Genomic DNA, 26,593 nt, shown 5'->3' with positions numbered 1-26,593 from the left:
GACTAAAATAAAATCAGTGATAGTTACATAGTGATTGTGAGTGACCTTGTGAAAAATGTTAAATTGAAACAAATAAAACAAAGTGTAAAATCGATGAAACAATCCAAATCTTGGAAAATGTGGAAAATAATAATAAAGTGGTAAAAGCTGAAAGTGTACGGTGCCCCTAAAAAAGGGGGGGGTGCTGAAAATCTAAAAAGTTCAAAAAGTTTAAAAAATTCAAAAAAATTGGTCCAAACAAATTCCAATGTAATTCCAAAAAAATGGTAGTAAATCCAAAACAATTCTGTGGTGTGTCTTAAATGTGTCCTAAATGATTTACAGAGGTCCTGTGAGTGTCCAAGAAAAATAAAAGTCAAAGTAGAAGTCAATTTACTCTGTACTTGTCCGGTGTGAAATATCGTTCAGTGCACACAAAAAATAAAAATAAAAAATAATAATAAAAAATAGAGCAAAAAAAATAGCAAAAAATAAATAATAACAGAAAAAAAACCTGCGAAGAGAAAGATGAGACACAATGTGTAAAACCTTTACAGAAATATCCTCCTAATGGAATAGAGCTTACCAGGTCTACGCGTTTCGGCCTCTCCTAGGCCTTTATCAAGACTGAATGGTAAGCTGTTAATGTTGGCCTTTTATAGGGCCTTTAGTGTTGTAACCGGAAATGGAAGCAGTTAGTGACTTCCGGTTTTCGTTAAAAATTATATTTCACATTAATATTGTCAATGGTTCTTATTCTATATGGTGCGACATCCTCTTATAAAATATTTATTCATTTATTCACATACCTCTTGCTTTACTATTGCTTTCAATCCTTAGCCTCTGTATACCTAATGACGTCACTTCCGGTTTGGGTCCGTGATTTATAGTTTAAACAGTTTGGCTATTAGTTCCACTGCTATGGATTGCCTTCTTGTTGGTTACCGAGAATATTATTCTGTTGGAATTCGGTAGGGGGTATTTTTAATGATCGGATTACACGATTTACTGCGTTCCGGTTTTCTAAGGATCCCATTGGACGTGACGTCATTGGTTGGCGGTCTTGGTTGGCGGTATGCGATTCTTAGCTTTCTTCCTTTTGTGAATAGTGAGGGTGTGTCAGGCCCCTGTACTCTAATTGGGTGTCTATTTGTATACATAGTGCTGATAATTCTTATAACTTCATCGCTGTTTGCGGATGTTACTATTGTTATTGAAGGGGGAATATTAGTTGCTTTTATATTAGCTCCAACACTATCTATAGTTTGGAAACAATACAAAGTCTTTGGAAACCTTATATTTTAAGGGGTATTTAAATCAAAAGCATTTTTTGCTGTGGAGAATATAAGCGTGTTAATACTTATATGAATCTTACATCTTTTGAAAAAGTTATTTGATTTTCAAAATCTTTTTGTGCTGTTGAGATTAAAATTTAAAATATAAGAAATGTGTAGATATCTTATAACAGACGGTGGGCATTTCAGGTTTTGTATGCTAAGAGTAAAAAATGTTATCAAAAAAATTTTTTTTTTTAAAATATATATATACATATATACTTATCCCTTACTATGAGTAATTTTCCAAAAGTTTCTAATTGTTTTCTTTCATAGTACGACATTCCTTGTCAACTATAGGTTGACAGCGGTTCTGTCATCTTATCCATTACTAGTTGGGGGGGGGGGGAGGGGGGTCATTCTAAGTGCTGATCGTATTCTGTTTTAAGAGACAGTCAGCCAGAATCTGGCTTTTTAGTCTGGCGTCTTCATCTATATCTGGATGAAGTATAATTTTTTAGTCTTTAATCTGACATCTTCATCTTATCCAGATAAAGTGTCATTAGGAATCCTGTGATTATATGAAGATGAACTTACTTTTTTCTTTTACTCAAAATAGGATGGATATTATTTAATATCTATATTCGGGCTGTAGGCATATATATAATATGGACACTGCTACTATTGATCTTAACATTACTGGGAAGGGTGAAACCTTCCACTTATTATTTATAGATGATCATCATATACCAGATTGTCTATCTTTGAGTTTAGGCAGCGTATACATTATCTATGTTTGCTATCTTGTCTCCTTATAAATTAAAATGAAGATAAAAGTAAAGGATAAAAATGTCGCAGGTGTTGTCTGGATAGGCTACTAGGAGTATACAGTATGTGTGCTTTCACCTCTGGGTAAATCAATTTGGTCCTGTGCTACACCACTGTATTTTAGTGGGTATCCCAAGTTTCTGGGGGCTTAACAGAGAACTTTACAGAGAGCTGTGGGGGAGATAAATTTGGAGGTCAGGTCTTTAGCTGTCATAATGGACGCTTGTTGGTTGAACATTCAAGTTTCATCAAATCTAAAGGGGAGATTCCATTACACCCTTGTTCCAACTTATATCTAGAGGGGAGAGTTTTTGAAGATTCTGGGTAAACGTAATCAGATCAAGTTGTATAAGTGGGAGAGATCTTCCTTATTGTTCAATCCCTTTGGGTGGAGACAATCCAGATTGAAGATCCATCTAGACTCAGCGGTGAGTAATTTCTTTGTATAGTTTCCTCCTCTCCAGTCTTTTCGGATCTTTTGAATTCCCATGAAGGATAGTTCTTTAATATTGCCTTTATGTATGGTTGAAAAATGACTGTACAGAACTGTATCCATATTTAGCTTTTCAATTAGTAGTAAATGTTCACGTATTCTATCTCTTAGAACTCTTGATGTTTGGCCTATATATTGAAGGCCACATGAACATTGTAGCATATAGACGATCCCTGCATCTTGACATCGGATTAGTTCATTCACTTTGTGTTCTTCTTTAGTGATGTGACTATGGAATGTGGTAGCTTTCTTTCCACGTTTACATGCTTTGCATAGCAGGCATGGGAAAAAACCTTTTACTTCTTTTCCAAATGTATCTAAGATGCCCTGCTTCTTCTTCTTTTCTATACTTGGGGCTAGTTTGCTTCGTAAATTCTTCGTCTTTCGATATACGAATTTTGGTTTTGATGGCAATCTATCGCCTATTGCGTCATCTTCTTTCAATAGTGACCAGTGCTTTTGGAATATTCGCTCGATTATATCTTTGTTTTCACTATATTCTGTGATCATCACCACATTAAGGCGGTCATCTTCTGTTTTAGATGTTTTTTCTTTGTACTTTAGAAGTTCCTTTCTTTCTATATTTGCAACTTCTTGGATATTTTGATCCAATGCGTCTTGGTCGTACCCTCTCTCTAGAAATTTGTTCTTGATGATTTCTGCCTGTTCTCCCCATTTCTCCTCTGTCGAGCAATTCTTCTTAATCCTTAATAACTGTCCTTTTGGGATGTTACTCTTCCAGCTTCTGTGGTGACAGCTAGTGCTATGTATATAGTTATTGCTGTCGACACTTTTAAAATGTGTGGATGTTTCGATCTTGCCATTTCTGACTGCAATATTCAAATCCAGAAAAATCAGCTCCCTGGTGCTGCAAGTGTGGGTAAACTTCAAGTTGTTCGTACTTTTATTCATGACCTCGAAAGTGTAGTCCAAGTCCTCCTGAGTGCCTTTCCAGACGATGATGATGTCATCTATATAACGGCGGTAGAGGACCAGGTCCGCGCCTGCCGGGCACGACTCCCAGAAGATGTTTTCCCACTTGCCCATATATAAGTTGGCATAGCTAGGCGCGAACCTGGTCCCCATTGCCGTACCGCAAATTTGTTGGTAATAATTTCCATCGTCATAGAAATAATTGTGGGTCAATATATACTGAATACCATCTAAGATGAAGTCTTTTTGGTCATCAGGGACTTCTGGGTCTTTATCAAGGAAGTATTTGACTGCCTCCAAACCATCTTCATGGGGGATACACGTATATAGTGACATCACATCACAGGTCGCAAAGATGTAATCCTTCTCCCATGGGATCTCCTCTAGGAGGTTTAGTATTTGCGTGGAGTCTTTAAGATATGACGGTAGCTGTTTTACATATCTTTGAAGGTTAAGATCAATGTATTCCGAGAGGTTACTGCTCAGAGAACCGATACCCGAAATTATCAGTCTTCCTGGTGGTTTCTGTAATGTTTTGTGAATCTTCGGTAGATGATATATTACCGGAGTGATGGGATGGTTTATATTGATGTAGTCATATTCTTTCTTGCTTAATATTCCTTGTTCTTTAGCCTGATCCAGAATCTGCACTAGTTCCTTCTTATACACACCTAGCGGATTTGAGGGTAGTTTTCGGTATGTCTCTTGGTCTCCCAAGATCCTAGCATTTTCCAGTTTGTAATCAGCTCGGTCCATGATGACAATTCCACCACCCTTGTCCGCTGGTTTAATGGTCAAATTGTGGTTGTCTTCTAGTGTCTTGATCGTCTTAATCTGTTGGTTTGTGAGGTTTCTTGTTCTCAACTTTAATTTTTTAGATTGTAGCTCCTTAATTTCTTTGCAGACTATTGTCTCAAATGCCTCAATTGAGGCCCCCTTGCTATTTATAGGGAAAAAAGATGACTTTGGTCTCAGACTTGTATGTCTGTAGCTGTCATTTAGTTCCTGTGGGCTCCCCATTGTTCTTTCTGTTGCTGACTTAGCGAAGAATCTTTTTAATGTGAGTTTCCGGATGAATTCTTTTGTGTTAATGAAGGTCTGGAATTTATCCAAACTTCTCGTTGGTGCAAAGGAGAGACCGAACCTGAGAATGGTGTTTTCTTCTTCAGTTAGAGTGTGCGAGCTTAAATTGAATATCCCCTCGGTATTTCCCGTGGTGTTTATTCCATTCTTCTCGCTCCCTCTCTTATTTAGTTTCGCCCCTCCTCGCCTTCCTCTGTGTGTCTTCTTCTTGTCGAGGTTGTTGGTTTGTCTTGTTCTGTTTCTCTCTGTGGTCTTGGGGCTCTGTCTCTCTCTCTGCTGTATGCATGGTTCAATCCTAAAAAAGATTGATCTGTCATGATGCCCGATGTGGATCTTTGAGGTTCTTTCTGTGGTTCCATTTTTTTGGGGCGTTGTTGGATTTTCCATTCTTCCCTTGTATGCCCCTCATCTTTTCTATGAGTACTTGGTCCCTCTTTCTTAGTTGGCGTTCTGTACATATTGTTCCTCCTGTGGTATGTATCATCTCTGTTGTCATTTTCCTCATGGTGATAAAATTCCCTCTGATTTTGGTAGCTGTATCCATTATCGTTCCGTCTGTAGTAATTCATTCTCCCCTCGTAATATTGTTGTTTTGGTGAATGTTGATATTGGTAATCTCCCCTATTGTGTCTTTTATCCTGGTTATAGTCCCATCTATTGTGCCAGTTTTCCCTCCTTCTTCTGGGTGTATATTCTTCCCTCCCTCTGTATTCTCTTTCTTTATTGTGTTCCCACCGGTTCCCATTATTTTGTCCTCTATTATTATAGTAGGGTCTCGGTCTATTGTTGCCAAATGGCGTTTGAATATGGTGGTGGGGTCTTGTATAATTTCTCCTATAGGATCTATTCAAGTCTTCATTTTTTGGTCTGTATTGTCTAGTCATTTGTCTCCTTGAGTCATAATCATATCCCATATCTCGTTGATAATCACCCCTTGATTCAGTGTGTGTAATTATGTCTTCCTTTTCCCCCTCCAATTGCGTGTCTATGGTTTCTTCTATTGTGGTGTTAGTGTGTTCATCATTTTTTATCTCTTTATTTTCTAATTCTCTTAGCAATTTTTTGGTTTTTTTCTGTATGACGTCATCTCTGATCTTTTTTATCTTTTTAAATAGGTTATCTTTCCTTTCTATAATGTCTGCGGAATCCTGTCCAGAGTGTTCTAAATTAATTAGAATTTCTTCATTTTCCTTAATTTTTAGGTCCATGTGTAATGCCAATGATTCTACCGCCGTTATATAGATGACATCATCATCGTCTGGAAAGGCACTCAGGAGGACTTGGACTACACTTTCGAGGTCATGAATAAAAGTACGAACAACTTGAAGTTTACCCACACTTGCAGCACCAGGGAGCTGATTTTTCTGGATTTGAATATTGCAGTCAGAAATGGCAAGATCGAAACATCCACACATTTTAAAAGTGTCGACAGCAATAACTATATACATAGCACTAGCTGTCACCATAGAAGCTGGAAGAGTAACATCCCAAAAGGACAGTTATTAAGGATTAAGAAGAATTGCTCGACAGAGGAGAAATGGGGAGAACAGGCAGAAATCATCAAGAACAAATTTCTAGAGAGAGGGTACGACCAAGACGCATTGGATCAGAATATCCAAGAAGTTGCAAATATAGAAAGAAAGGAACTTCTAAAGTACAAAGAAAAAACATCTAAAACAGAAGATGACCGCCTTAATGTGGTGATGATCACAGAATATAGTGAAAACAAAGATATAATCGAGCGAATATTCCAAAAGCACTGGTCACTATTGAAAGAAGATGACGCAATAGGCGATAGATTGCCATCAAAACCAAAATTCGTATATCGAAAGACGAAGAATTTACGAAGCAAACTAGCCCCAAGTATAGAAAAGAAGAAGAAGCAGGGCATCTTAGATACATTTGGAAAAGAAGTAAAAGGTTTTTTCCCATGCCTGCTATGCAAAGCATGTAAACGTGGAAAGAAAGCTACCACATTCCATAGTCACATCACTAAAGAAGAACACAAAGTGAATGAACTAATCCGATGTCAAGATGCAGGGATCGTCTATATGCTACAATGTTCATGTGGCCTTCAATATATAGGCCAAACATCAAGAGTTCTAAGAGATAGAATACGTGAACATTTACTACTAATTGAAAAGCTAAATATGGATACAGTTCTGTACAGTCATTTTTCAACCATACATAAAGGCAATATTAAAGAACTATCCTTCATGGGAATTCAAAAGATCCGAAAAGACTGGAGAGGAGGAAACTATACAAAGAAATTACTCACCGCTGAGTCTAGATGGATCTTCAATCTGGATTGTCTCCACCCAAAGGGATTGAACAATAAGGAAGATCTCTCCCACTTATACAACTTGATCTGATTACGTTTACCCAGAATCTTCAAAAACTCTCCCCTCTAGATATAAGTTGGAACAAGGGTGTAATGGAATCTCCCCTTTAGATTTGATGAAACTTGAATGTTCAACCAACAAGCGTCCATTATGACAGCTAAAGACCTGACCTCCAAATTTATCTCCCCCACAGCTCTCTGTAAAGTTCTCTGTTAAGCCCCCAGAAACTTGGGATACCCACTAAAATACAGTGGTGTAGCACAGGACCAAATTGATTTACCCAGAGGTGAAAGCACACATACTGTATACTCCTAGTAGCCTATCCAGACAACACCTGCGACATTTTTATCCTTTACTTTTATCTTCATTTTAATTTATAAGGAGACAAGATAGCAAACATAGATAATGTATACGCTGCCTAAACTCAAAGATAGACAATCTGGTATATGATGATCATCTATAAATAATAAGTGGAAGGTTTCACCCTTCCCAGTAATGTTAAGATCAATAGTAGCAGTGTCCATATTATATATATGCCTACAGCCCGAATATAGATATTAAATAATATCCATCCTATTTTGAGTAAAAGAAAAAAGTAAGTTCATCTTCATATAATCACAGGATTCCTAATGACACTTTATCTGGATAAGATGAAGATGTCAGATTAAAGACTAAAAAATTATACTTCATCCAGATATAGATGAAGACGCCAGACTAAAAAGCCAGATTCTGGCTGACTGTCTCTTAAAACAGAATACGATCAGCACTTAGAATGACCCCCCCCCCCCCAACTAGTAATGGATAAGATGACAGAACCGCTGTCAACCTATAGTTGACAAGGAATGTCGTACTATGAAAGAAAACAATTAGAAACTTTTGGAAAATTACTCATAGTAAGGGATAAGTATATATGTATATATATATTTTTAAAAAAATTTTTTTTTTAATAGTATTTTTGATAACATTTTGATAACATTTTTTACTCTTAGCATACAAAACCTGAAATGCCCACCGTCTGTTATAAGATATCTACACATTTCTTATATTTTAAATTTTAATCTCAACAGCACAAAAAGATTTTGAAAATCAAATAACTTTTTCAAAAGATGTAAGATTCATATAAGTATTAACACGCTTATATTCTCCACAGCAAAAAATGCTTTTGATTTAAATACCCCTTAAAATATAAGGTTTCCAAAGACTTTGTATTGTTTCCAAACTATAGATAGTGTTGGAGCTAATATAAAAGCAACTAATATTCCCCCTTCAATAACAATAGTAACATCCGCAAACAGCGATGAAGTTATAAGAATTATCAGCACTATGTATACAAATAGACACCCAATTAGAGTACAGGGGCCTGACACACCCTCACTATTCACAAAAGGAAGAAAGCTAAGAATCGCATACCGCCAACCAACACCGCCAACCAATGACGTCACGTCCAATGGGATCCTTAGAAAACCGGAACGCAGTAAATCGTGTAATCCGATCATTAAAAATACCCCCTACCGAATTCCAACAGAATAATATTCTCGGTAACCAACAAGAAGGCAATCCATAGCAGTGGAACTAATAGCCAAACTGTTTAAACTATAAATCACGGACCCAAACCGGAAGTGACGTCATTAGGTATACAGAGGCTAAGGATTGAAAGCAATAGTAAAGCGGAAGTCACTAACTGCTTCCATTTCCGGTTACAACACTAAAGGCCCTATAAAAGGCCAACATTAACAGCTTACCATTCAGTCTTGATAAAGGTCTAGGAGAGGCCGAAACGCGTAGACCTGGTAAGCTCTATTCCATTAGGAGGATATTTCTGTAAAGGTTTTACACATTGTGTCTCATCTTTCTCTTCGCAGGTTTTTTTTCTGTTATTATTTATTTTTTGCTATTTTTTTTGCTCTATTTTTTATTATTATTATTTTTTTTTTTTTTTTTGTGTGCACTGAACGATATTTCACACCGGACAAGTACAGAGTAAATTGACTTCTACTTTGACTTTTATTTTTCTTGGACACTCACAGGACCTCTGTAAATCATTTAGGACACATTTAAGACACACCACAGAATTGTTTTGGATTTACTACCATTTTTTTGGAATTACATTGGAATTTGTTTGGACCAATTTTTTTGAATTTTTTAAACTTTTTGAACTTTTTAGATTTTCAGCACCCCCCCCTTTTTTAGGGGCACCGTACACTTTCAGCTTTTACCACTTTATTATTATTTTCCACATTTTCCAAGATTTGGATTGTTTCATCGATTTTACACTTTGTTTTATTTGTTTCAATTTAACATTTTTCACAAGGTCACTCACAATCACTATGTAACTATCACTGATTTTATTTTAGTCCCTTAGTAACTTTTAGGGACAATATTGTATCGCATTGGGACACACTTAACAGTCTGTTCCTCACTTCTATAATAGATTGTTCTTAGATTGTTTTTATAATAATTTTTAGACTAATTTTTAGACTATTTTAGCGTGGATCCATGCAGCTTTATATGTATATGTATATGTATATTTTGTGAGTAAATTATATGTAATAAATCCTCATTTTTAACCTTAGCCTCAGTATTGTTGGCGCCTGAGTACACCTTTCACCTTAAAGTAAACAGAACAAAATGAAGCAATTGCAACAACCAAATAAATCACAGGACCAAGAAAAGTACCTGAAACTAAATAATTTTCCAAAAATAAGATACAACCATCTAAAGGAAAATAAATACTATTTTGCTATAGAAACAATAGCATAATTAGTAGGAGTAGAGATAGCCCCAATAAATTGGAGAACCCTCCAAATTGAATTTAACTGCTGGCAAAGAATATAGTTTAAAACCTTTGAAGAAGGAATAAAAGAAAATTCTCAGCCTATTCCATTCCCTAGTATGAGGAATTGGAAAGAAAACCTCTGAAAACACAGAAGAAAAATAAGCAGAAATAGTGTTAGCTAGTCTTGAAAAAGAACTAGTTACCTTAATATCCAAAATAATCAACACCTTTTCAACAAAGAACAAATGTACTTTAATAAAAATATAATAAAAAAGTAGATTTGTTAGTGTCAATATCTGATGAAAAAAATTCTGAATGAGAAAAAAACATCAGAGAAGGATAAATCAGTATGTTGTTGGTCATTTGAAACTTCAATAATTAAAAAAGAAGTGAAAAAGACCTAAAATTTTTTATTAGAAGGCACAATGTCAGACAATTCCTTTAAAATAGAATCAGAAAAATAATTCTTATAAATCTTCTAAATATTTCTTGTACATAAGATGTAAAAAGAATGGCAATAAATAAAGCATAAATACTAATGGATTCTGCATGTAAAAGTTTATCATAATAACTTATTACAAACCATAGCTAAAGATAAACATTCATAACATTTAAAATAAATGAACTTAGCTTTGGTAGGACTGAACTCAGTCAAGCGTTTTTTCCAGAAGTAGCTTTTGATCCAGGGTCAATCTGAGACATCTTGCAATATGTAATAGAAAAAACAACATATAAAGCAAAATCTATCAAATTCCTTAAATGACAGTTTCAGGAATGGGAAAAAATGCCAATGAACAAGCTTCTAGCAACCAGAAGCAAATAAACAATGAGACTTAAATAATATGGAGACAATAATGATGCCCATATTTTTAGCGCCAAAAAAGACGCCCACACTATTTGGCTCCTAAATGCTTTGGCGCCAAAAATGACGCCACATCTGGTAACGCCGACATCTTTGGTGCAAAAAAACGTCAAAAAAATGACGCACATACAAACAACTTCCGGTGACAAGTATGACGCCGGAAATGACTAAAAAATTTTTTGCGCCAAAAAAGTCTGCGCCAAGAATGACGCAATAAAATGAAGCATTTTCAGCCCCCGCGAGCCTAACAGCCCACAGGAAAAAAAGTCAAATTTTAAAGGTAAGAAACATTTAATATTCAAATGCATTATCCCAAATAATGAAACTGACTGTCTGAAATAAGGAATATTGAACATCCTGAATCAAGGCAAATAAATGTTTAAACACATATATTTAGAACTTTATATAAAAGTGCCCAACCATAGCTTAGAGTGTCACAGAAAATAAGACTTACTTACCCCAGGACACTCATCTACATATAGTAGAAAGCCAAACCAGTACTGAAACGAGAATCAGTAGAGGTAATGGTATATATAAGAGTATATCGTCAATCTGAAAAGGGAGGTAAGAGATGAATCTCTACGACCGATAACAGAGAACCAATGAAATAGATCCCGTAGAAGGAGACCATTCAATTCAAATAGGCAATACTCTCTTCACATCCCTCTGACATTCACTGCACGCTGAGAGGAAAACCGGGCTCCAGCCTGCTGCGGAGCGCATATCAACGAAGAACCTAGCACAAACTTACTTCACCACCTCCACGGGAGGCAAAGTTTGTAAAACTGAATTGTGGGTGTGGTGAGGGGTGTATTTATAGGCATTTTAAGGTTTGGGAAACTTTGCCCCTCCTGGTAGGAATGTATATCCCATACGTCACTAGCTCATGGACTCTTGCTAATTACATGAAAGAAATAAAAGGTTTAGCACCTCATCCTTTCCCCAGTCACTGTTTATCATCCTACCCTTTCAACATTTTAATGCACCAAAATTTTACTTCTTAATTTGTTTGCCATTTATATACTTAAAAAAAAACTTTTAGGGTTTTGTCTTAGAATACTTTGAATTTATTCTTTAATTTTCAATTTTGGCTAATCAGATTGCGCTATTCGTGCTTTGTTACATTCCTTTAACATTTGGAATGATGAATTTGTACCATTTTATTTAAATAATTTACATGCTCTACATTTTTTCCTAATTTCTAAAAAAAAAGATTCTCTAAACGTGCTATCAATCCTCTCCCCAACACACCTGCCCCCATGTAATTCAGGTGCAATCAATACTTACTATACAAACTGTTCCTAACTGAAAAATCCCTACATGGGGTCATAGGGGTCTTAATTGAGACTAGGCTCGAGCTTCTAGGGACCATATGGCCTTGCAATCAGTTATGGCATCACTACAGGGGGGATGGAGGGGTCAGGGCTGTACCATGGCTTGCCTTTCTGTGTGCCACTTGTGGCTCGCAATTTAAAGAAACTGTATCAATTCGGATTTACAATACAGTTGAAAAGTTTCCAAGATGGCAGTCATAGTGTTACCATTCCAAAAACCTCCCACCATATTTGTACATGAATGCTGCTCAAGTGGATATTTGATGTAAACAAATGTAGGAGTGAAGGATGACTCAGTAACAGAAGAGTAGTACCTATTACTCCTATATGGCTGCTGGCTTAGCTTCTGCAACTCACCAGCTGAAATGGGGGACCAGGCCACTGCCTTTGGATTGGGCCCAGTGAAATGTAGAACACCCAAGCAACCAATAATTATTTGAGAGGCTATTAAATGTTCAACATTGACCCTGTGAATATACTCCTAAATATCCCATGCTCCCACATGAAATAGTTTTGTGAATATTACGTTTTCTCAAAATGATTATCTATTTATGTGCTTTTTAATATGTTTTCTCTTGAATAGAAATCTATCATATTCCCTTCTTCTCTTCCCTGAAATGTCAAAATAGTCACTCCTCGTCTTACAGCTACTGAGAAAAATTAACCACAGCCAACTAAAAATGTAATTTATACTCTTTCATAAATCAATGCTAAAGAAAATAAAAGCCTAACTTTATGTATCCTCTCAAGTCATAAAATCAATCAGCACTGAGATTATGTAATTTCATAACTGTTAAGAAAATAGACAAAAAGCCTTTTTTTTTTTTAAATAAAACTTGTATTCTAGCATTACAATACAATGAGTTAGTTTTATCAGTTTAATTAGCCAGGTAATGATAAATAGAGCTACCTCATAAGTGAATTCCATAAACCAGACTTGTCTTCAGACTCGTTGCTGAGGAGATCTGCATGAATTTGATCAGGTTTCTTCTGTACCTGGTGGGAAATATGAAAATATTAAATGTATAAATTGCACATAAAAATTTTTTTATTTTAAAAGATCAAACCACTCAGAGATAAGATTTCTGATGAAGAAGGGCTGGACACAGAAAATTGCATTTTACTTTACAACAATATGGAGCTATTTTTTCCTTTCAGATTTGTGTCATATGTTTTTAGTATTGGAATATTGCAATATTATGCCATTAGAATACAAAACATAATGGGCGCAATCCAATATACGGCGTAGTTTTCGGCGCAAGCGAGGGAACCCGCGCCGCCCGTAATTTCACCTCGCACATCAGGGTATTACATATACCCCGCCGGCAGTTCCTAAAGTGCCGTAAGTCGGATAAACTAGCGATGTCCAGAAATAAGCGTAAGTACAACATTTCTGGAGTCGCCGGTGACTTACGGCACTTTAGAAACTGCAGGCGCCTAAGAAAATCAACTAAAATGTTAAATCTGCCATAACTGTCTAACACGCCTCCAAAAAATAAGCCCGACATGTATACCCCTATATCCGCAATCCCCCCTCTCACTCCTAATAATAAAAGTATTAACCCCTAGACCGACAACCCCCCACAACACAATAAGCCTAATTATTAACCCCTAAACCGCCATAGCCCACACTGCAAGTAATAACTAAATTATTAACCCCTAAACCGCCATAGCCCACATAGCCTATTAAATCTATTAACCCCTAATCTGCCGTCACCACCACTATAATAAAGTGATTAACCCCTAAACCTAACCCTATCCCTAACACCCCCCTAACTTAAATATTATTTAAATAAATTTAAATAATATTACTATTATTAACTAAAGTATTCCTATTTAAAAATAAATACTTACCTATAAAATAAACCCTAAGATAGCTACAATATAATTAATAATTACATTGTAGCTATTTTAGGATTTATTTTTATTTTACAGGCAACTTTGTATTTATTTTAACTAGGTACAATGACTATTAAATAGTTAATAACTATTTAATAGCTACCTAGTTAAAATAATTACAAAATTACCAGTAAAATAAATCCTAACCTAAGTTACAAATACACCTAACACTACACTATCATTAAATAAATTAAATTAATTAACTACAATTAGCTAAAATTAAATACAATTAAATAAACTAAACTACCAAAAAAAACAAACACTAAATTACAGAAAATAAAAAAAAATTACAGGAAGTTTAAACTAATTACACCTAATCTAAGCCCACTAATAAAATAAAAAAGCCCCCCAAAATAATAAAATGCCCTACCCTATACTAAATTTCAAATAGCCCTTAAAATAGCCTTTTGCGGGGCATTGCCTCAAAGTAATCAGCTCTTTTACCTGAATTTTTTTTTTTACAATATCCCCCCCAACATTACAACCCACACCCCCCTACTCTAAAACCCACCCAATCCCCCCTTTAAAAAACCTAACACTACCCCATTGAAGATCACCCTACCTTGAGCCGTCTTCACCCAGCCGGGCACAAGTGGTCATCCGATCCGGCCAGAAGTCTTCATCCGATGGGGCAAAATAGGACATCCAGACCGGCAGAAGTCTTCATCCTATCCGGGCAGAAGGCTTCATCCATGCGGCATCTTCTATCTACATCCATCCGACAAGGAGCGGCTCCATCTTGAAGACATCCGGCGCAGAGCATCCTTCCAGCACGACGGACTAACAACGAATGTTCCAATTGGCTGATAGGATTCTATCAGCCAATCGGAATTAGGGTAGGAAAAATCCGATTGGTTGATTGAATCAGCCAATAGAATTGACCTCACATTCTATTGGCTGATCCAATCAGCCAATCAGTATAAATCAACCAATCGTATTTTTCCTACATTAATTCCGATTGGCTTATAGAATCCTATAAGCCAATCAGAATTCGAGGGACGCCATCTTGGATGACGTCATTTAAAGGAATCGTCATTCGTCGTTAGTCCGTCGTGCTGGAAGGATGCTCCGCGCCAGATGTCTTCAACCTGGAGCCGCTCCTCGTCGGATGGATGAAGATGCCGCATGGATAAAGCCTTCTGCCGGTCCGGATGTCCTCTTCTGCCTGGATAGGATGAAGACTTCTGCCGGTCTGGATGTCCTCTTCTGCCCCATCAGATGAAGACTTCTGGCCGGATCGGATGACCACTTGTGCCCGGCTGGGTGAAGACGGCTCAAGGTAGGGTGATCTTCAATGGAAAGTGTTTGGTTTTTTTAAGGGGGGATTGGGTGGGTTTTAGAGTAGGGGTGTGTGGTTGGTGGGTTGTAATGTTGGGGGGGTATTGTAATTTTTTTTTCAGGTAAAAGAGCTGATTACTTTGGGGCAATGCCCCGAAAAAGGCCCTTTTAAGGGCTATTTGTAATTTAGTATAGGGTTTTATTATTTTGGGGGGCATTTTTATTTTATTAGGGGGCTTAGATTAGGTTTAATTAGTTTAAACTTCTTGTATTTTTTTATTTTCTGTAATTTAGTGGGTTTTTTTTTGGTACTTTAGTTTAGTTTATTTAATTGTATTTAATTTTAGCTAATTGTAGTTAATTTAATTTATTTAATGATAGCGTAGTGTTAGGTGTATTTGTAACTTAGGTTAGGATTTATTTTACAGGTAATTTTGTAATTATTTTAACTAGGTAGCTATTAAATAGTTATTAACTATTTAATAGCTATTGTACCTAGTTAAAATAAATACAAAGTTGCCTGTAAAATAAAAATAAATCCTAAAATAGCTACAATGTAATTATTAATTATATTGTAGCTTTCTTAGGGTTTATTTTATAGGTAAGTATTTATTTTTAAATAGGAATACTTTAGTTAATAATAGTAATATTATTTAGATTTATTTAAATAATATTTAAGTTAGGGGGGTGTTAGGGTTAGGTTTAGGGGTTAATCACTTTATTATAGTGGCGGCGACGTTGGCAGATTAGGGGTTAATAGATTTAATAGGCTATGGCGGTTTAGTGGTTAATAATAGAATAGGTTTATTGCGGTTTGGGCTATGGCGGTTTAGGGGTTAATACAGTTTATTAGATATTGTGGTGGGGGATTGCGGTTGACAGGTAGATAGACATTGCACATGCGTTAGGTGTTAGTTTTTTTTTTCTGCAGGCATTTTAGGGAGTTACGGTGCTCCCATACTCAGCGCAAGGCCTTCTACGGCTGCATTTTATGGCGAGGTGAAAATGGAGTAAGATTTCTCCATTTTCGCCACGTAAGGCCTTGCGCTGGATACTGGATATCGATTTATGACGCGGTCCCATGTTAGCTTATGGGAGTAAAAATTGTGAGTGACGGGTGAAATATACGTGCCGCATTTATATGCAGCGCTGAATATTGGATACCAAACCCGCGCAAAACCGGCGTTGCCGTCTCTTGCAGGCGACGCTGCATATCAGATGGGGCTCAATAAGTTAAAGGGGAATGAAAGTCAGAATTAAACGTGTATGATTCAGCTAAAAAATGCAATATTTAAAAAAAAACAGTTTGATTTGTTCTATTGGTATCCTCTGCTAAAGAGAACATTTAGATATGCTCAGGAGCACTTATGTGTTGTGATCACTATATGGCAACAGTATTTGCCACAATGGGCTAGATAACGAGCTAACTGTTGCAAGCAGAAAGGGATTTATCACGGCTGTTTGCGCTCGTTGGGTTTTTCACTCATATTACAAGTTGAAAGTAAATGCGATTGCTTAAGGGCAATTAAAAGTGCATCAAGTTAGTGCAACCTCAGAGCTCTGGTTAACTCTTTCAGGACAAAAAAAAAAAAGAGTAAAAAAACACATAAAAAATACATTACAAAGTACACTTACACTCATAATAACACCATCTAATAAAAAATATATAAAAAAACATTGCATAAAAAAGTCATAAGGGCTCAAATATATAAGGTCTCAAGTGTTAGAAAAAAAGTCAGACAAAGGGTTTAACATAGAGATACATACATGCCTATATATGTGTATATATCTATTTACAGACAAATATACACATATAAACACACACACACATATAGATATATATGTGTGTGTGTGCATTGGAGCCCTTTGCAGTCCAGTAGATGAAAACATGTAAAATCATATTTAATAAACATTTTAACGGTATATTTACTGAAAATATTTCACATCCCAATGTTCTGTACATAGCGAAATATGTTCTATAAATAGATATTCATGTATATATATATATATATATATATATATATATATATATATAAATATATATATATATTTATATATATATCTATACCTACATATAATTATGTATACATATAGGTATAAATATATATTTTACCAACATACCATCAGATATATGTAGAAATATGTATTTATGAATAAATAGAACATATTCTTCTATGTGAAGAACATTGGAAAGTAAAATATTCATACTTTTAAGAAGGGTTAGCACACAATTTGTGATTGTGTTTGCACGCGGGTAGGGTGTTTTTTCCATTTTGTCCCTCTATTGACTTCTATGGGGGAATAGGTAATAACGCAAACGATATTGGGCTTTTTATGTGCGTCGGGTTAGCGTACAAGCAAAAATAGTTTACTTTCAACTTTCAGCTTACTTCTAGCACAGTTAACGATGGAGCAGGGTCATTACCTAGAGCTCCACTTGCAATCTGGCCTATTTTTTTAAAATATGTTATGCACTTTTAAACACTAGATGGCAGCAGTGTTTGTACAACACTGGAAAGGATGTTGCCAATGTAAACACTCCTGAACCTACCTATGTATGCTTTGTAACTAACTGAACCAAGAAAAGAAACAAGTTTTTTTCTTCTTCTTTTTTTAAACTACACACTCTGTTTGAATCATGAAAGTTTTATTAAGACTAATCCAGTGTATGCAGTTGTATAATGTATCAATTAGAGTATAATGTAGCAATTAGAGTCATATTACTCATGAAAATAAATGATGAAATACTGAATTATTATGTATACTAGCACTATATATACATATATGCACGCACACACACACACATATATATACGAATGTAACCTTTAAGATACAACACCATTTGACCTGTACCACGACATATGTGGTTTACTTAATCAACTGCCCATGCGGTTTATTCTATGTAGGAAAAACAGTGGATGACATCCGCACCCGCATGGCAAACCATCGGTCGGCCATCAGAACAGCCATCAAAAACCACGGGAGTGCAACTAGTGGACACAACGTACAGGATCTAAGATTTAAGCTCATAGACCATGTCCCCATTCCCTCCAGGGGCGGGGACCGGGACAATAAATTATTGCAAGTAGAATCCAAGTGGATCTTCCACCTTAATACCATACGCCCAATGGGACTGAATGTGAACTTAGATTGGCATTGATTCCTATGAACAATTGGAGAACCCTATGGAATTCAAGTGGATGTTTATGATGAAGACAGATTAGAAGACAGATTGTATGACTTTAATTTTTGAGCCCCACATATGAGAGTTGACGATCCATTCATCTCCACATTTAACCTCTTCATTTTGTCATTGTGTCTTTCTGTCTTATTGTCTTTTTACCATGGGGTTTGCTTTTGTTCTCTTGCTTATCCTTTTTTCTTTGCTCATCTTTTTCTCTGGCTTCTTTTCTTCTCTGGCTTCGTCTTCTTCATCACATGGGGGTGGTCTTGGCTCTCTTTGTGCGTCTTTGTCTTTGACCTCTCACTTTTTTCTATCTCCATGTGGCTTTATTATTTATTTATTCATTTATTTTATCGTTTGTATTCATTTTTAATTATTTATCTTTATTTTGCATTTTCAGTTTATATTATTTTTATCAGTATACATTATTATTATTATTTTATTTTACTTTATTTCATTTCATTTTATTTAGTTTAGGGCTATTCACATCTTTATTTTTTACTATTTTTATTTTTATCTTTATTTTCATTTTCTTCATCTTTATTTATTTTATTTTTTTTCAAATAGTTTTTATTAGTTTTTTAACAATATATAACAATAAATGGGGACTCGCAGGACCCCTGCAAATTTCAGTGCAAAACATGTAGAAAAGTGTTAAGGAAAAATTACAACTGAGGTATTCAAGTCTCAAAGATGGAGCCAGTACATTTTCCAAAAAGCTGTAAAAGAAGGATAAGAGGGTGGGGGTGGGGGGTGGGGGAAGGGTTCATCTGAAAGGATGGGAGAGAGGGGGGGGGGCGGGGGGGGAATACTACAGGGGGTCGCCAGAGGCGCCTGGTGCGAGGAATCTTAATCTCTAACCTGGGGAAGCCATGAGGTGTCATGTATATCTGTCCAGTCCGCCCAAACCATTTCAAAAAGGTCACTTTTGTCCAAACTGTAAAATATGTCCTTTTCCATGGCGTGTAAGTAAGCCATTGTTTTGAGAGTATCAGGCCAGCGGGGGGGGGAATATTTTTTTCCAGTGCCTGGCAATATTAGTTTTAACCGATGACAGGAGATAAACGCAGAGAATCTGCTGGTGTTTAGGAAGGGCCTGTAAGTTTAGGTGCAGAAGTGCAGTGGCAGGGGTTTTTGGCAGCTGAATCATTAGAGCAGACAGAGTACGGAAGCAGATATTCCACAGGGGGGTCAACTTAGGGCATTCCCACCATATGTGAAGCATATTTCCGTGGGAGCCACATTCTCTCCAGCATTGCGGAGAAGATGTCGAAAACATCTTAGATAGCCGAGCGGGGACCAAATACCATTGGGAGATAACTTTATAATAGGTTTCGAACATTGTCACACAATGTAATGATTTTTTAGTTAAGGTGAGGGACCTCTGCCAGGCATCTGCTGGGATTCGAGAGTGAAGAATAGTGTCCCACTTACGTAAATGTGGGGCCAAGTCTGGGGGCACAGTACCGTCCAGCAAGCTATAGTGTCTTGAAAGAGGTTTGTGGAGTCTACGTCCTCCTTTCCAAACAGTCTCCCATGGGGTAAGCTGACGCGGAGCAGAGGGAAAGAAACCCCAGCTAGAGAGGAAACTCTTGATCCTAGTAAACTCAAATAAGAGGTAGGGTGGGATGTCTTCGCCTAGTCTGTCCTTAGACAGCGAAAGATATCCATCCTCGTTAGTCTCTAACCAAAAGTCTGAAACAAGTTTTACACCCAGCCTAGCCCACGTATTGGGGTGTGTTTCTGTTAGACCTGTAAAGAGGCCTGGAATGGAAGTAATCGGGGAGGGGTGCGGCGCGATTAGTTTACGATGCCGGATCTTATCCCATACTGCCAGGCATTCCAAAACTACAGAGTTATGTATCTGTAGGGTTCTGCGGCTATGGACCGGAGTCCAGATGAGGTCTTTTAGGTAGATATCGAACGGTAATGAGGCTTGCTCAATGTCTCTCCACTTGTCTTGTGAGTGAAGCACTCCCCACTGGGAGATGTGCGTGAGCATAGCACCCTCGTAGTACTTTACTATGGATGGGGAAGCCAGACCCCCAAGCTGGACAGGGAACTGCAAAGTTCCGTGGGCTATTCTAGGTGTTTTATTTTGCCAAATAAATTTTGTGCACTCACTTTGAAACTGCAACAAAAGGTGAGTGGGAATTCTGATTGGGAGGCATCTGAAAATATAGGTGAGCCGAGGGAGGAACGACATCTTAAGGGACGCTATGCGGCCCATCCAAGAGATGTTCTTATGATCCCAAACATGTTTTAGCGCTCTCAAGTCCGCCAAGAGGGGTAAATAGTTATCCTTAACCATCTGTTTCAAATCGTTAGAGATTCGGACTCCAAGGTGGGTAATCCCTTTGCTAGACCATTTAAAGTCAAACTGACTTTGGAGGGCTGAAACATATGTTTGGGGGAAGCCCCATAAGTAAATTTCCGTTTTGGGGGTGTTTAGCTTGTAAAAGGAAAGGGAGCCAAAGACCTCAAGAATCTTCAGAAGTCTAGGTATTGTGTGGAGCGGATCTGCAGAGAACACAGTCACATCATCCGCAAACAGGGCGATGTTGTGTTTGGAGCCAGAGAGTGTGATTCCTACTATGTCCCTATCAGTACGTATTGTTTCCGCTAGCGGCTCGATTGCCAATGCAAACAGGAGCGGAGAGAGTGGGCAGCCTTGCCTCGTGCCATTAAAAATGGGGAATGAGGACGAGTGGAACCCTACCCCCCTGACCGTTGCCGTGGGGTTAGAGTATAAAGCTTGGATCGCGAGGCGAATGTCAGATGGGAATTTAAAGGCGACAAGAGTCTCCCACAGGTAACTCCATCTAACCCTATCAAAAGCCTTCTCGGCATCCAGAGAGATAACCGAGAAGGGCTTGTTCATTCTTGTCGATTCGCAGGTGATATTGATAAGGCGCCTAGTGTTATCCGGGCCCTCACGATTAAGTACAAATCCCACCTGATCTGGGTTGACTAGGGTGGGCAGAAGTTTGCATATTCGATTAGCGAGAAGTTTGGAATAAATTTTTATATCAACATTTATAAGCGAGATGGGCCTATAATTGGGGCAGAAGGAGGGGTCCCTATTTGGCTTGGGAATCATGATAATTTCAGCCTCCAAGAATTCTCGATTGAAACTTCCCTCTTGCCTGGCAGTATTAAAAAATCTAAGGAGAAGCGGGATTAGTTCTTGACTATAAGTTTTGTAGAACTGTGCGGGGAACCCGTCTGGGCCGGGGGCCTTAAGAGGTTTAAGACGCTGGATGACCTGCTTGATTTCCAGCTGGGTAAATGGGTTGGACAGTGACTCTTGTTGTTCCGTGGTTAAGGACGGTAACTTTAGGGACTCTAGAAATGTTTTAATCTGTTGTGTGGAGGCAGGGGCTTTAATTTCATTGCCCTCAAGGTTGTAGAGTTTAGAATAATAGTCTGAGAAACATTCCCCTATCTGTGAGGGTAGTTTATGAGTCTTGTTGTTGTGAATGATTTGGTGTATGCGGGAAGAGCTATTCCGCTGACGCAATTTGTGTGCTAACAGAGTGTCGGCCCTATTGCCCTTGTAATAAAATAATTGCTTAAGTTTTGTAAGATTCTCTTGGGTGCGCCTCAACTCTAAGTGGTTAATATGTGCACGTACGGCTGAGATCTGGGAGGACAGTACTTCAGAGACGTTAGCTCTATTGGAGGATTCAAGTAGCCGAAGCTTGCAGTGGGCTTGGGCTAAGGAGAGTCCAGCAAGTTTCCTAAGGCGAGCTTGCTTACGGATAATATAACCTCTGGAGACCGCCTTGATGGCGCCCCAGAGGGTATCATCAGATGTCTGACCATTGTCATTAAGTCAAATAAGTTCTATAAGATCTCTGCGTAGTTCTTCCCTGAAGGGGGTGTCTGCTAGGATGTTATGTGGAAGAGACCACCTACTTTTATGAAGACAGGGGTCACTAGTGTGAAGATCTACAAGCACCGGGTCATGATCTGACCATGAGCAGAGGGGGATACTAGATTGGAGTACTGAGTCCAGGGTCGTTGCTGAACAGAAAATATGGTCTAACCTAGAATAGGTTTTGTGTACCTGGGAGAAGTGGGTGAAGTCCCTGTCTGTAGTGTGTAATGATCGCCAGATGTCAAAATAACCAAATTCAGACATGATGGATTTAAAGCGTGTGGAGAGGAGAGTTAGTTGGGGGGTGATCTTGGTTGGGAATAACGTCTTGCGGTCTAGTTTAGTGTCCCAGATCATGTTGTAGTCTCCCGCTATTATAACTCTGCCCTGTTTGTGGTGGTCAATTAATCTCAGGATTTTCCTGAGGCAAGCAGGCTGTTGGGTATTGGGAAGGTATATTGAAACTAGGGTGTGCGTGACGTGATCAAGCTTGCAGATTACTATAGTGTATCTAGCCTGGGGGTCCCTTATTACCTCAATTTCCTCATAAGCTACCCTCCTGTGAATCAGGACCGCAGTCCCTCGAGCTTTTTTTTGTAAATGAAGAGCATTCTATGGTCGTGTATGAGCGAGAATGAAATCTATGGGGAGCATCTAACAGCCAGTGCGTTTCTTGTAGAAACACAATATCGGGGTTGTGGTGATTAAGCATGCGAGTGAGTAGGCTCCTTTTGAAGGGAGAGTTTAAGCCCCTGGAATTATGTGTGCATACTCGTAATCGGGACATGGTTCACTTCTAGCCCAGGGGAGTGGGTGGGCAGTGGGGATATCCGGAAGGTTTAGGTTAAAGGCTTGGAAAGAGGTATGTAGGGAGAATGGGGGGGGGAGGTTATTCAGAATGTGAGGTGGAAATGTACTGACAACACAGGTGGAAATAGTCCACCTAGGCGGAACCCTGGTGTGGGTTAACCTATGGGGGGGGAACTAAGAGCAAATGTGTGAGAAGAGCTGGAAGGTCCAGCCCCACTCCGCTAGCTAGGTAGCTAGACAATGGGGAATAAAACAAGGTGCAATAAAATGTAAACCTGTGGGCCCCAAAGAGGGCGTGATAAAAGCATAATTAACTAAAATGAATACAGGAACCTGATAGGAAACATTGGATACAATAAGCAATCTACACATACATGCCAACACAAAGCAATAGAATCTGGTTTCATATGATTAAAGATTGCATAATTTGGATAATGCGGACCCCACTCAAGGACACAACAAAATAACAACAAAGAGTGAGAAGATTGGGGTGAAGGGCATTTTGTCGAATCGTGCCTGTAAAAATATATAGCAGAGTGGGCTCAGAGGGCTGACATGAAACGACAGAATGTGACGAACGATGTAGAACTCGTATTTGCAGTTAATGCAGACCTCACTCAGTGACACGTCAGCGTGTCAGCAAAAAATAGAATGAGCAGAGGTGAGAACATTATATCGTGTCATGTCTGTATTATGTAAGACTAGGTGGGCGTAAGGATCTAACATGAAACATCAGGAGGCAATGGACAGTGAAAACACATAAGTCTAACATGAAACAATAGCAAGTGGGCATATATGAGTGAGAAGTCACATTTTTCAGGCAATAGGGCTCCTACTCCGTTACTTGTTAACACATCAATACAAGGCAATGAGAGTGGGGGAAGCATATTATATCCTATCAGACCTGCAAAATATAACAGAAGTTGGCTCATTTTCAGGTGGGTGGAGACTCTAGTTGGGTTTCATCGGTAGACTGCTGTGTTCTCATCCTCTTAGGCCTTTGTTCCTTAACCGACCATTCGGGGACTCTCAGCTTAGATTGTACAGCCGGAGGTCCCCGTGAGTCTATTGCCATGAGTCCCCATTGGCCAAGGAGAGAAGTCCCTTGAGAAAGAGAGGTCACGGTGATTGATTTGTTGTCTTTTGTGATTATTAGTTTAGTAGGGTAACCCCTTCTGTACTTAATGTTCTCCCTGCGAAGAATCTGTGTGACTGGCTGGAAATATCTCCGGTGTTGGAGAGTGTGTGCGGATAGATCGGGCAGCAGTTGTATGTCTTTAAATCTTTCTGATGTTTGCGGCTTCCGAAAGGCCGCCTGCATGAGTCTGTCCTTAAAGATAAAACTGTGGAAACAGACTATGACATCTCTCGGTTTCTCCTGAGAGACTGTTCTAGGACGTAGGGCTCTATGGGCCCTTTCCATGGTGTCTGTCAGCCCCTCTGTTGGTCCCAGCAGTTCTTTAAAAAGATCTTTCAGGAAGTTTTGAATCTCTGCTGGTTGGATATCCTCAGGTATTCCTCTAAACCTTATGTTGTTTCTGCGTGCCCTATCCTCCACATCAGCCAGTTTGAACTCCAGCTGGCTGATTTGATCCGCAAGAGATTCTGAGTAGGACAATAAATTTGTATGGTCAGTGGCAAGATCGTCCTGTTTTCTTTCCAGGGAGTCTACTCTGTCACCTATCTCAGAGATGTCTTTACGGAGTTCAGCGTGATTGCGTTGGATTTCCTTGGTTATGGAGATAGTTTGGTTTGCAAGCATTTTTTTAAGTGTTGCTTCCGTTATTAGGTGTTGTGATTTCACTTGAGGCGTGAGGTCAGGTTGGGAACCATCTCCCAGAGACTCAGACTCACTCAGACCTTCATTGGAGTCCTCATTCTGGTCTTTGGGGTGTTGCGTGAAATGATCCAGGACTGTTTTTTTCACAGAACCTGGCGGCTCCGAGTGTCTCCTGGCGTTGTGTGGCATTTTCATAGGAGAAGAGAGAGCCTCTGGCTGAACCAGTGAGCCCGAATTGGGGATAAATGAGAGGGCTATTGGACCCAACAGGCTAATAAAAATAAAAAGAGGATAATACACATGCACAATAGTGTTACATAACGGAGTAGGGCCAGCCGTCCACCCGTAACCTCTATCTCCCCATAGCGGCGTTTATGGGCCACATACTGCCCCACAAGACTTTGTATGTATCAAAAGATGCCAACTTAGGTGGAGAGAGAGGCCAGGCGGGCGTCTTATTAATATTACCCTTATACTTATAGAGAGATGCCTCTAAAATTCTGAAGGGGGGGTATGCCCCCCGGACTCGGGGAAGGAGGGATACGACCCGGAGGAAGGGGAAAAGGAGAGTGGTAGTGACCAGCCCACGTAAGCAGGCCGGAAAGGATGAGTCCGAGAGGAGGGGGTCAGTGGTAGAAAGTGAAAACAACACACAGATGGGCGACTAAGCCCAGAGTACCTGAAACAGTTACTTCTGCCAGTCAGCGCACAAGGTGAGAAGCGAAATTTGCTCTCACTATTAGTCAAAGAGTTACATAAGTGCGGCAAACGGGCAGGAGCAACTGGAGCCAAAAAAGTTAAATATCAAGCGTCCTGTGAAAGGAAAAGAGTAAGTTAAGCAAGGTCACCACACAAAATAATACAAAATAAGACACTCCACTCTGAGCTGGGCTGCAGAGAAACAGAAGCTGACGCAGCAGCACAATAAGACACAATTCTATAGCAGTGGCCTCAGTTCATGAGAACAGCATTAATTAAGAACAATTATGTAAAGTAAAACAACTTTGCAGTATATTTTCAGACAGTAATGATCTGGTTATAGAAGCCCCCTTAAGTGTACACTGTATATACCAGTTTTAATTCAGTTCACACACAGTACTTTCTAAGCAGTATTTGTTCAAAACCTTACAATGACTGGCAGCGCTGTTAAAAGAAAAATAGTTGTTATTAGAGAGGCCACAGATAACATACAAGCATCACACTACACTTTGTGCCAAACGCTGAAAGACAAAAGCGCTGACACAACAGCTTTGGATAGAATAACTGGTAGGTATTAAGAGGATGTATGCAAACCCTCTGCGTGAGATAGAATGTCACTGGTAGTCCAGCTTTTTGCTTTAAGCTCAAAAACCTTATGTATCACCTCAAATTATATCGGGGTGAGTTGTGATAGTGTACAAGGGCAAGATGGCCACAGAATTGCTGGTATAGCAATGAGAAGAAAAGTGTTCCTGGCCCTCTGCAGATAGTGATCTAAGTGGGGTGGTAAGAGCAGGTCTGACTGTTTTTGGTTGAGAATGAACACTCTTAGGTATAAAATGGCCAGAAGCATCAAACAGGGTCCTTTAGTAAAATTTGGTTGCCAACCAGCAGATTCTTACCACCCTCATAAGGCCTCAGTCTTTAATTGGCTGGGAGTCCCCTGTTACCGGTAGAAATAGGAGCTGTAAGAGTCAGTGACCAAATCCAAATGGGCCTCTCTATCAAAAGGCTATACAGCAGGGCGGCTGGTAATAGCTCCACTAGTATATGGTGGTATTTTGTCCTGGGTGATAATGCAGGTTATATCCTGCGTGTTAAGGTCGGGTGTTGTAGGAGCAGTGTTAGCACTAATAGTCAAAATGTACAGGCTCCAGAC

General features: G+C 38.7%; 1 protein-coding gene across 1 annotated transcript in view; it reads right to left on the bottom strand.

The window, feature by feature from the left end:
• Positions 1 to 26,593, bottom strand: part of UGGT2 (UDP-glucose glycoprotein glucosyltransferase 2) — a 991,813-nt gene that overhangs the window by 114,816 nt on the left and 850,404 nt on the right. Inside the window, exon 31 of the mRNA XM_053707835.1 lies at positions 12,815 to 12,900. Within this exon, the coding sequence (XP_053563810.1) occupies positions 12,815 to 12,900 (86 nt within the window). The remainder of the gene's footprint in view (positions 1 to 12,814; positions 12,901 to 26,593) is intronic.

This window comes from Bombina bombina, chromosome 3, assembly GCF_027579735.1.
Source record: "Bombina bombina isolate aBomBom1 chromosome 3, aBomBom1.pri, whole genome shotgun sequence".
NCBI lineage: Eukaryota > Metazoa > Chordata > Amphibia > Anura > Bombinatoridae > Bombina > Bombina bombina.
This window is presented reverse-complemented; position numbering and strand designations above follow the sequence as displayed.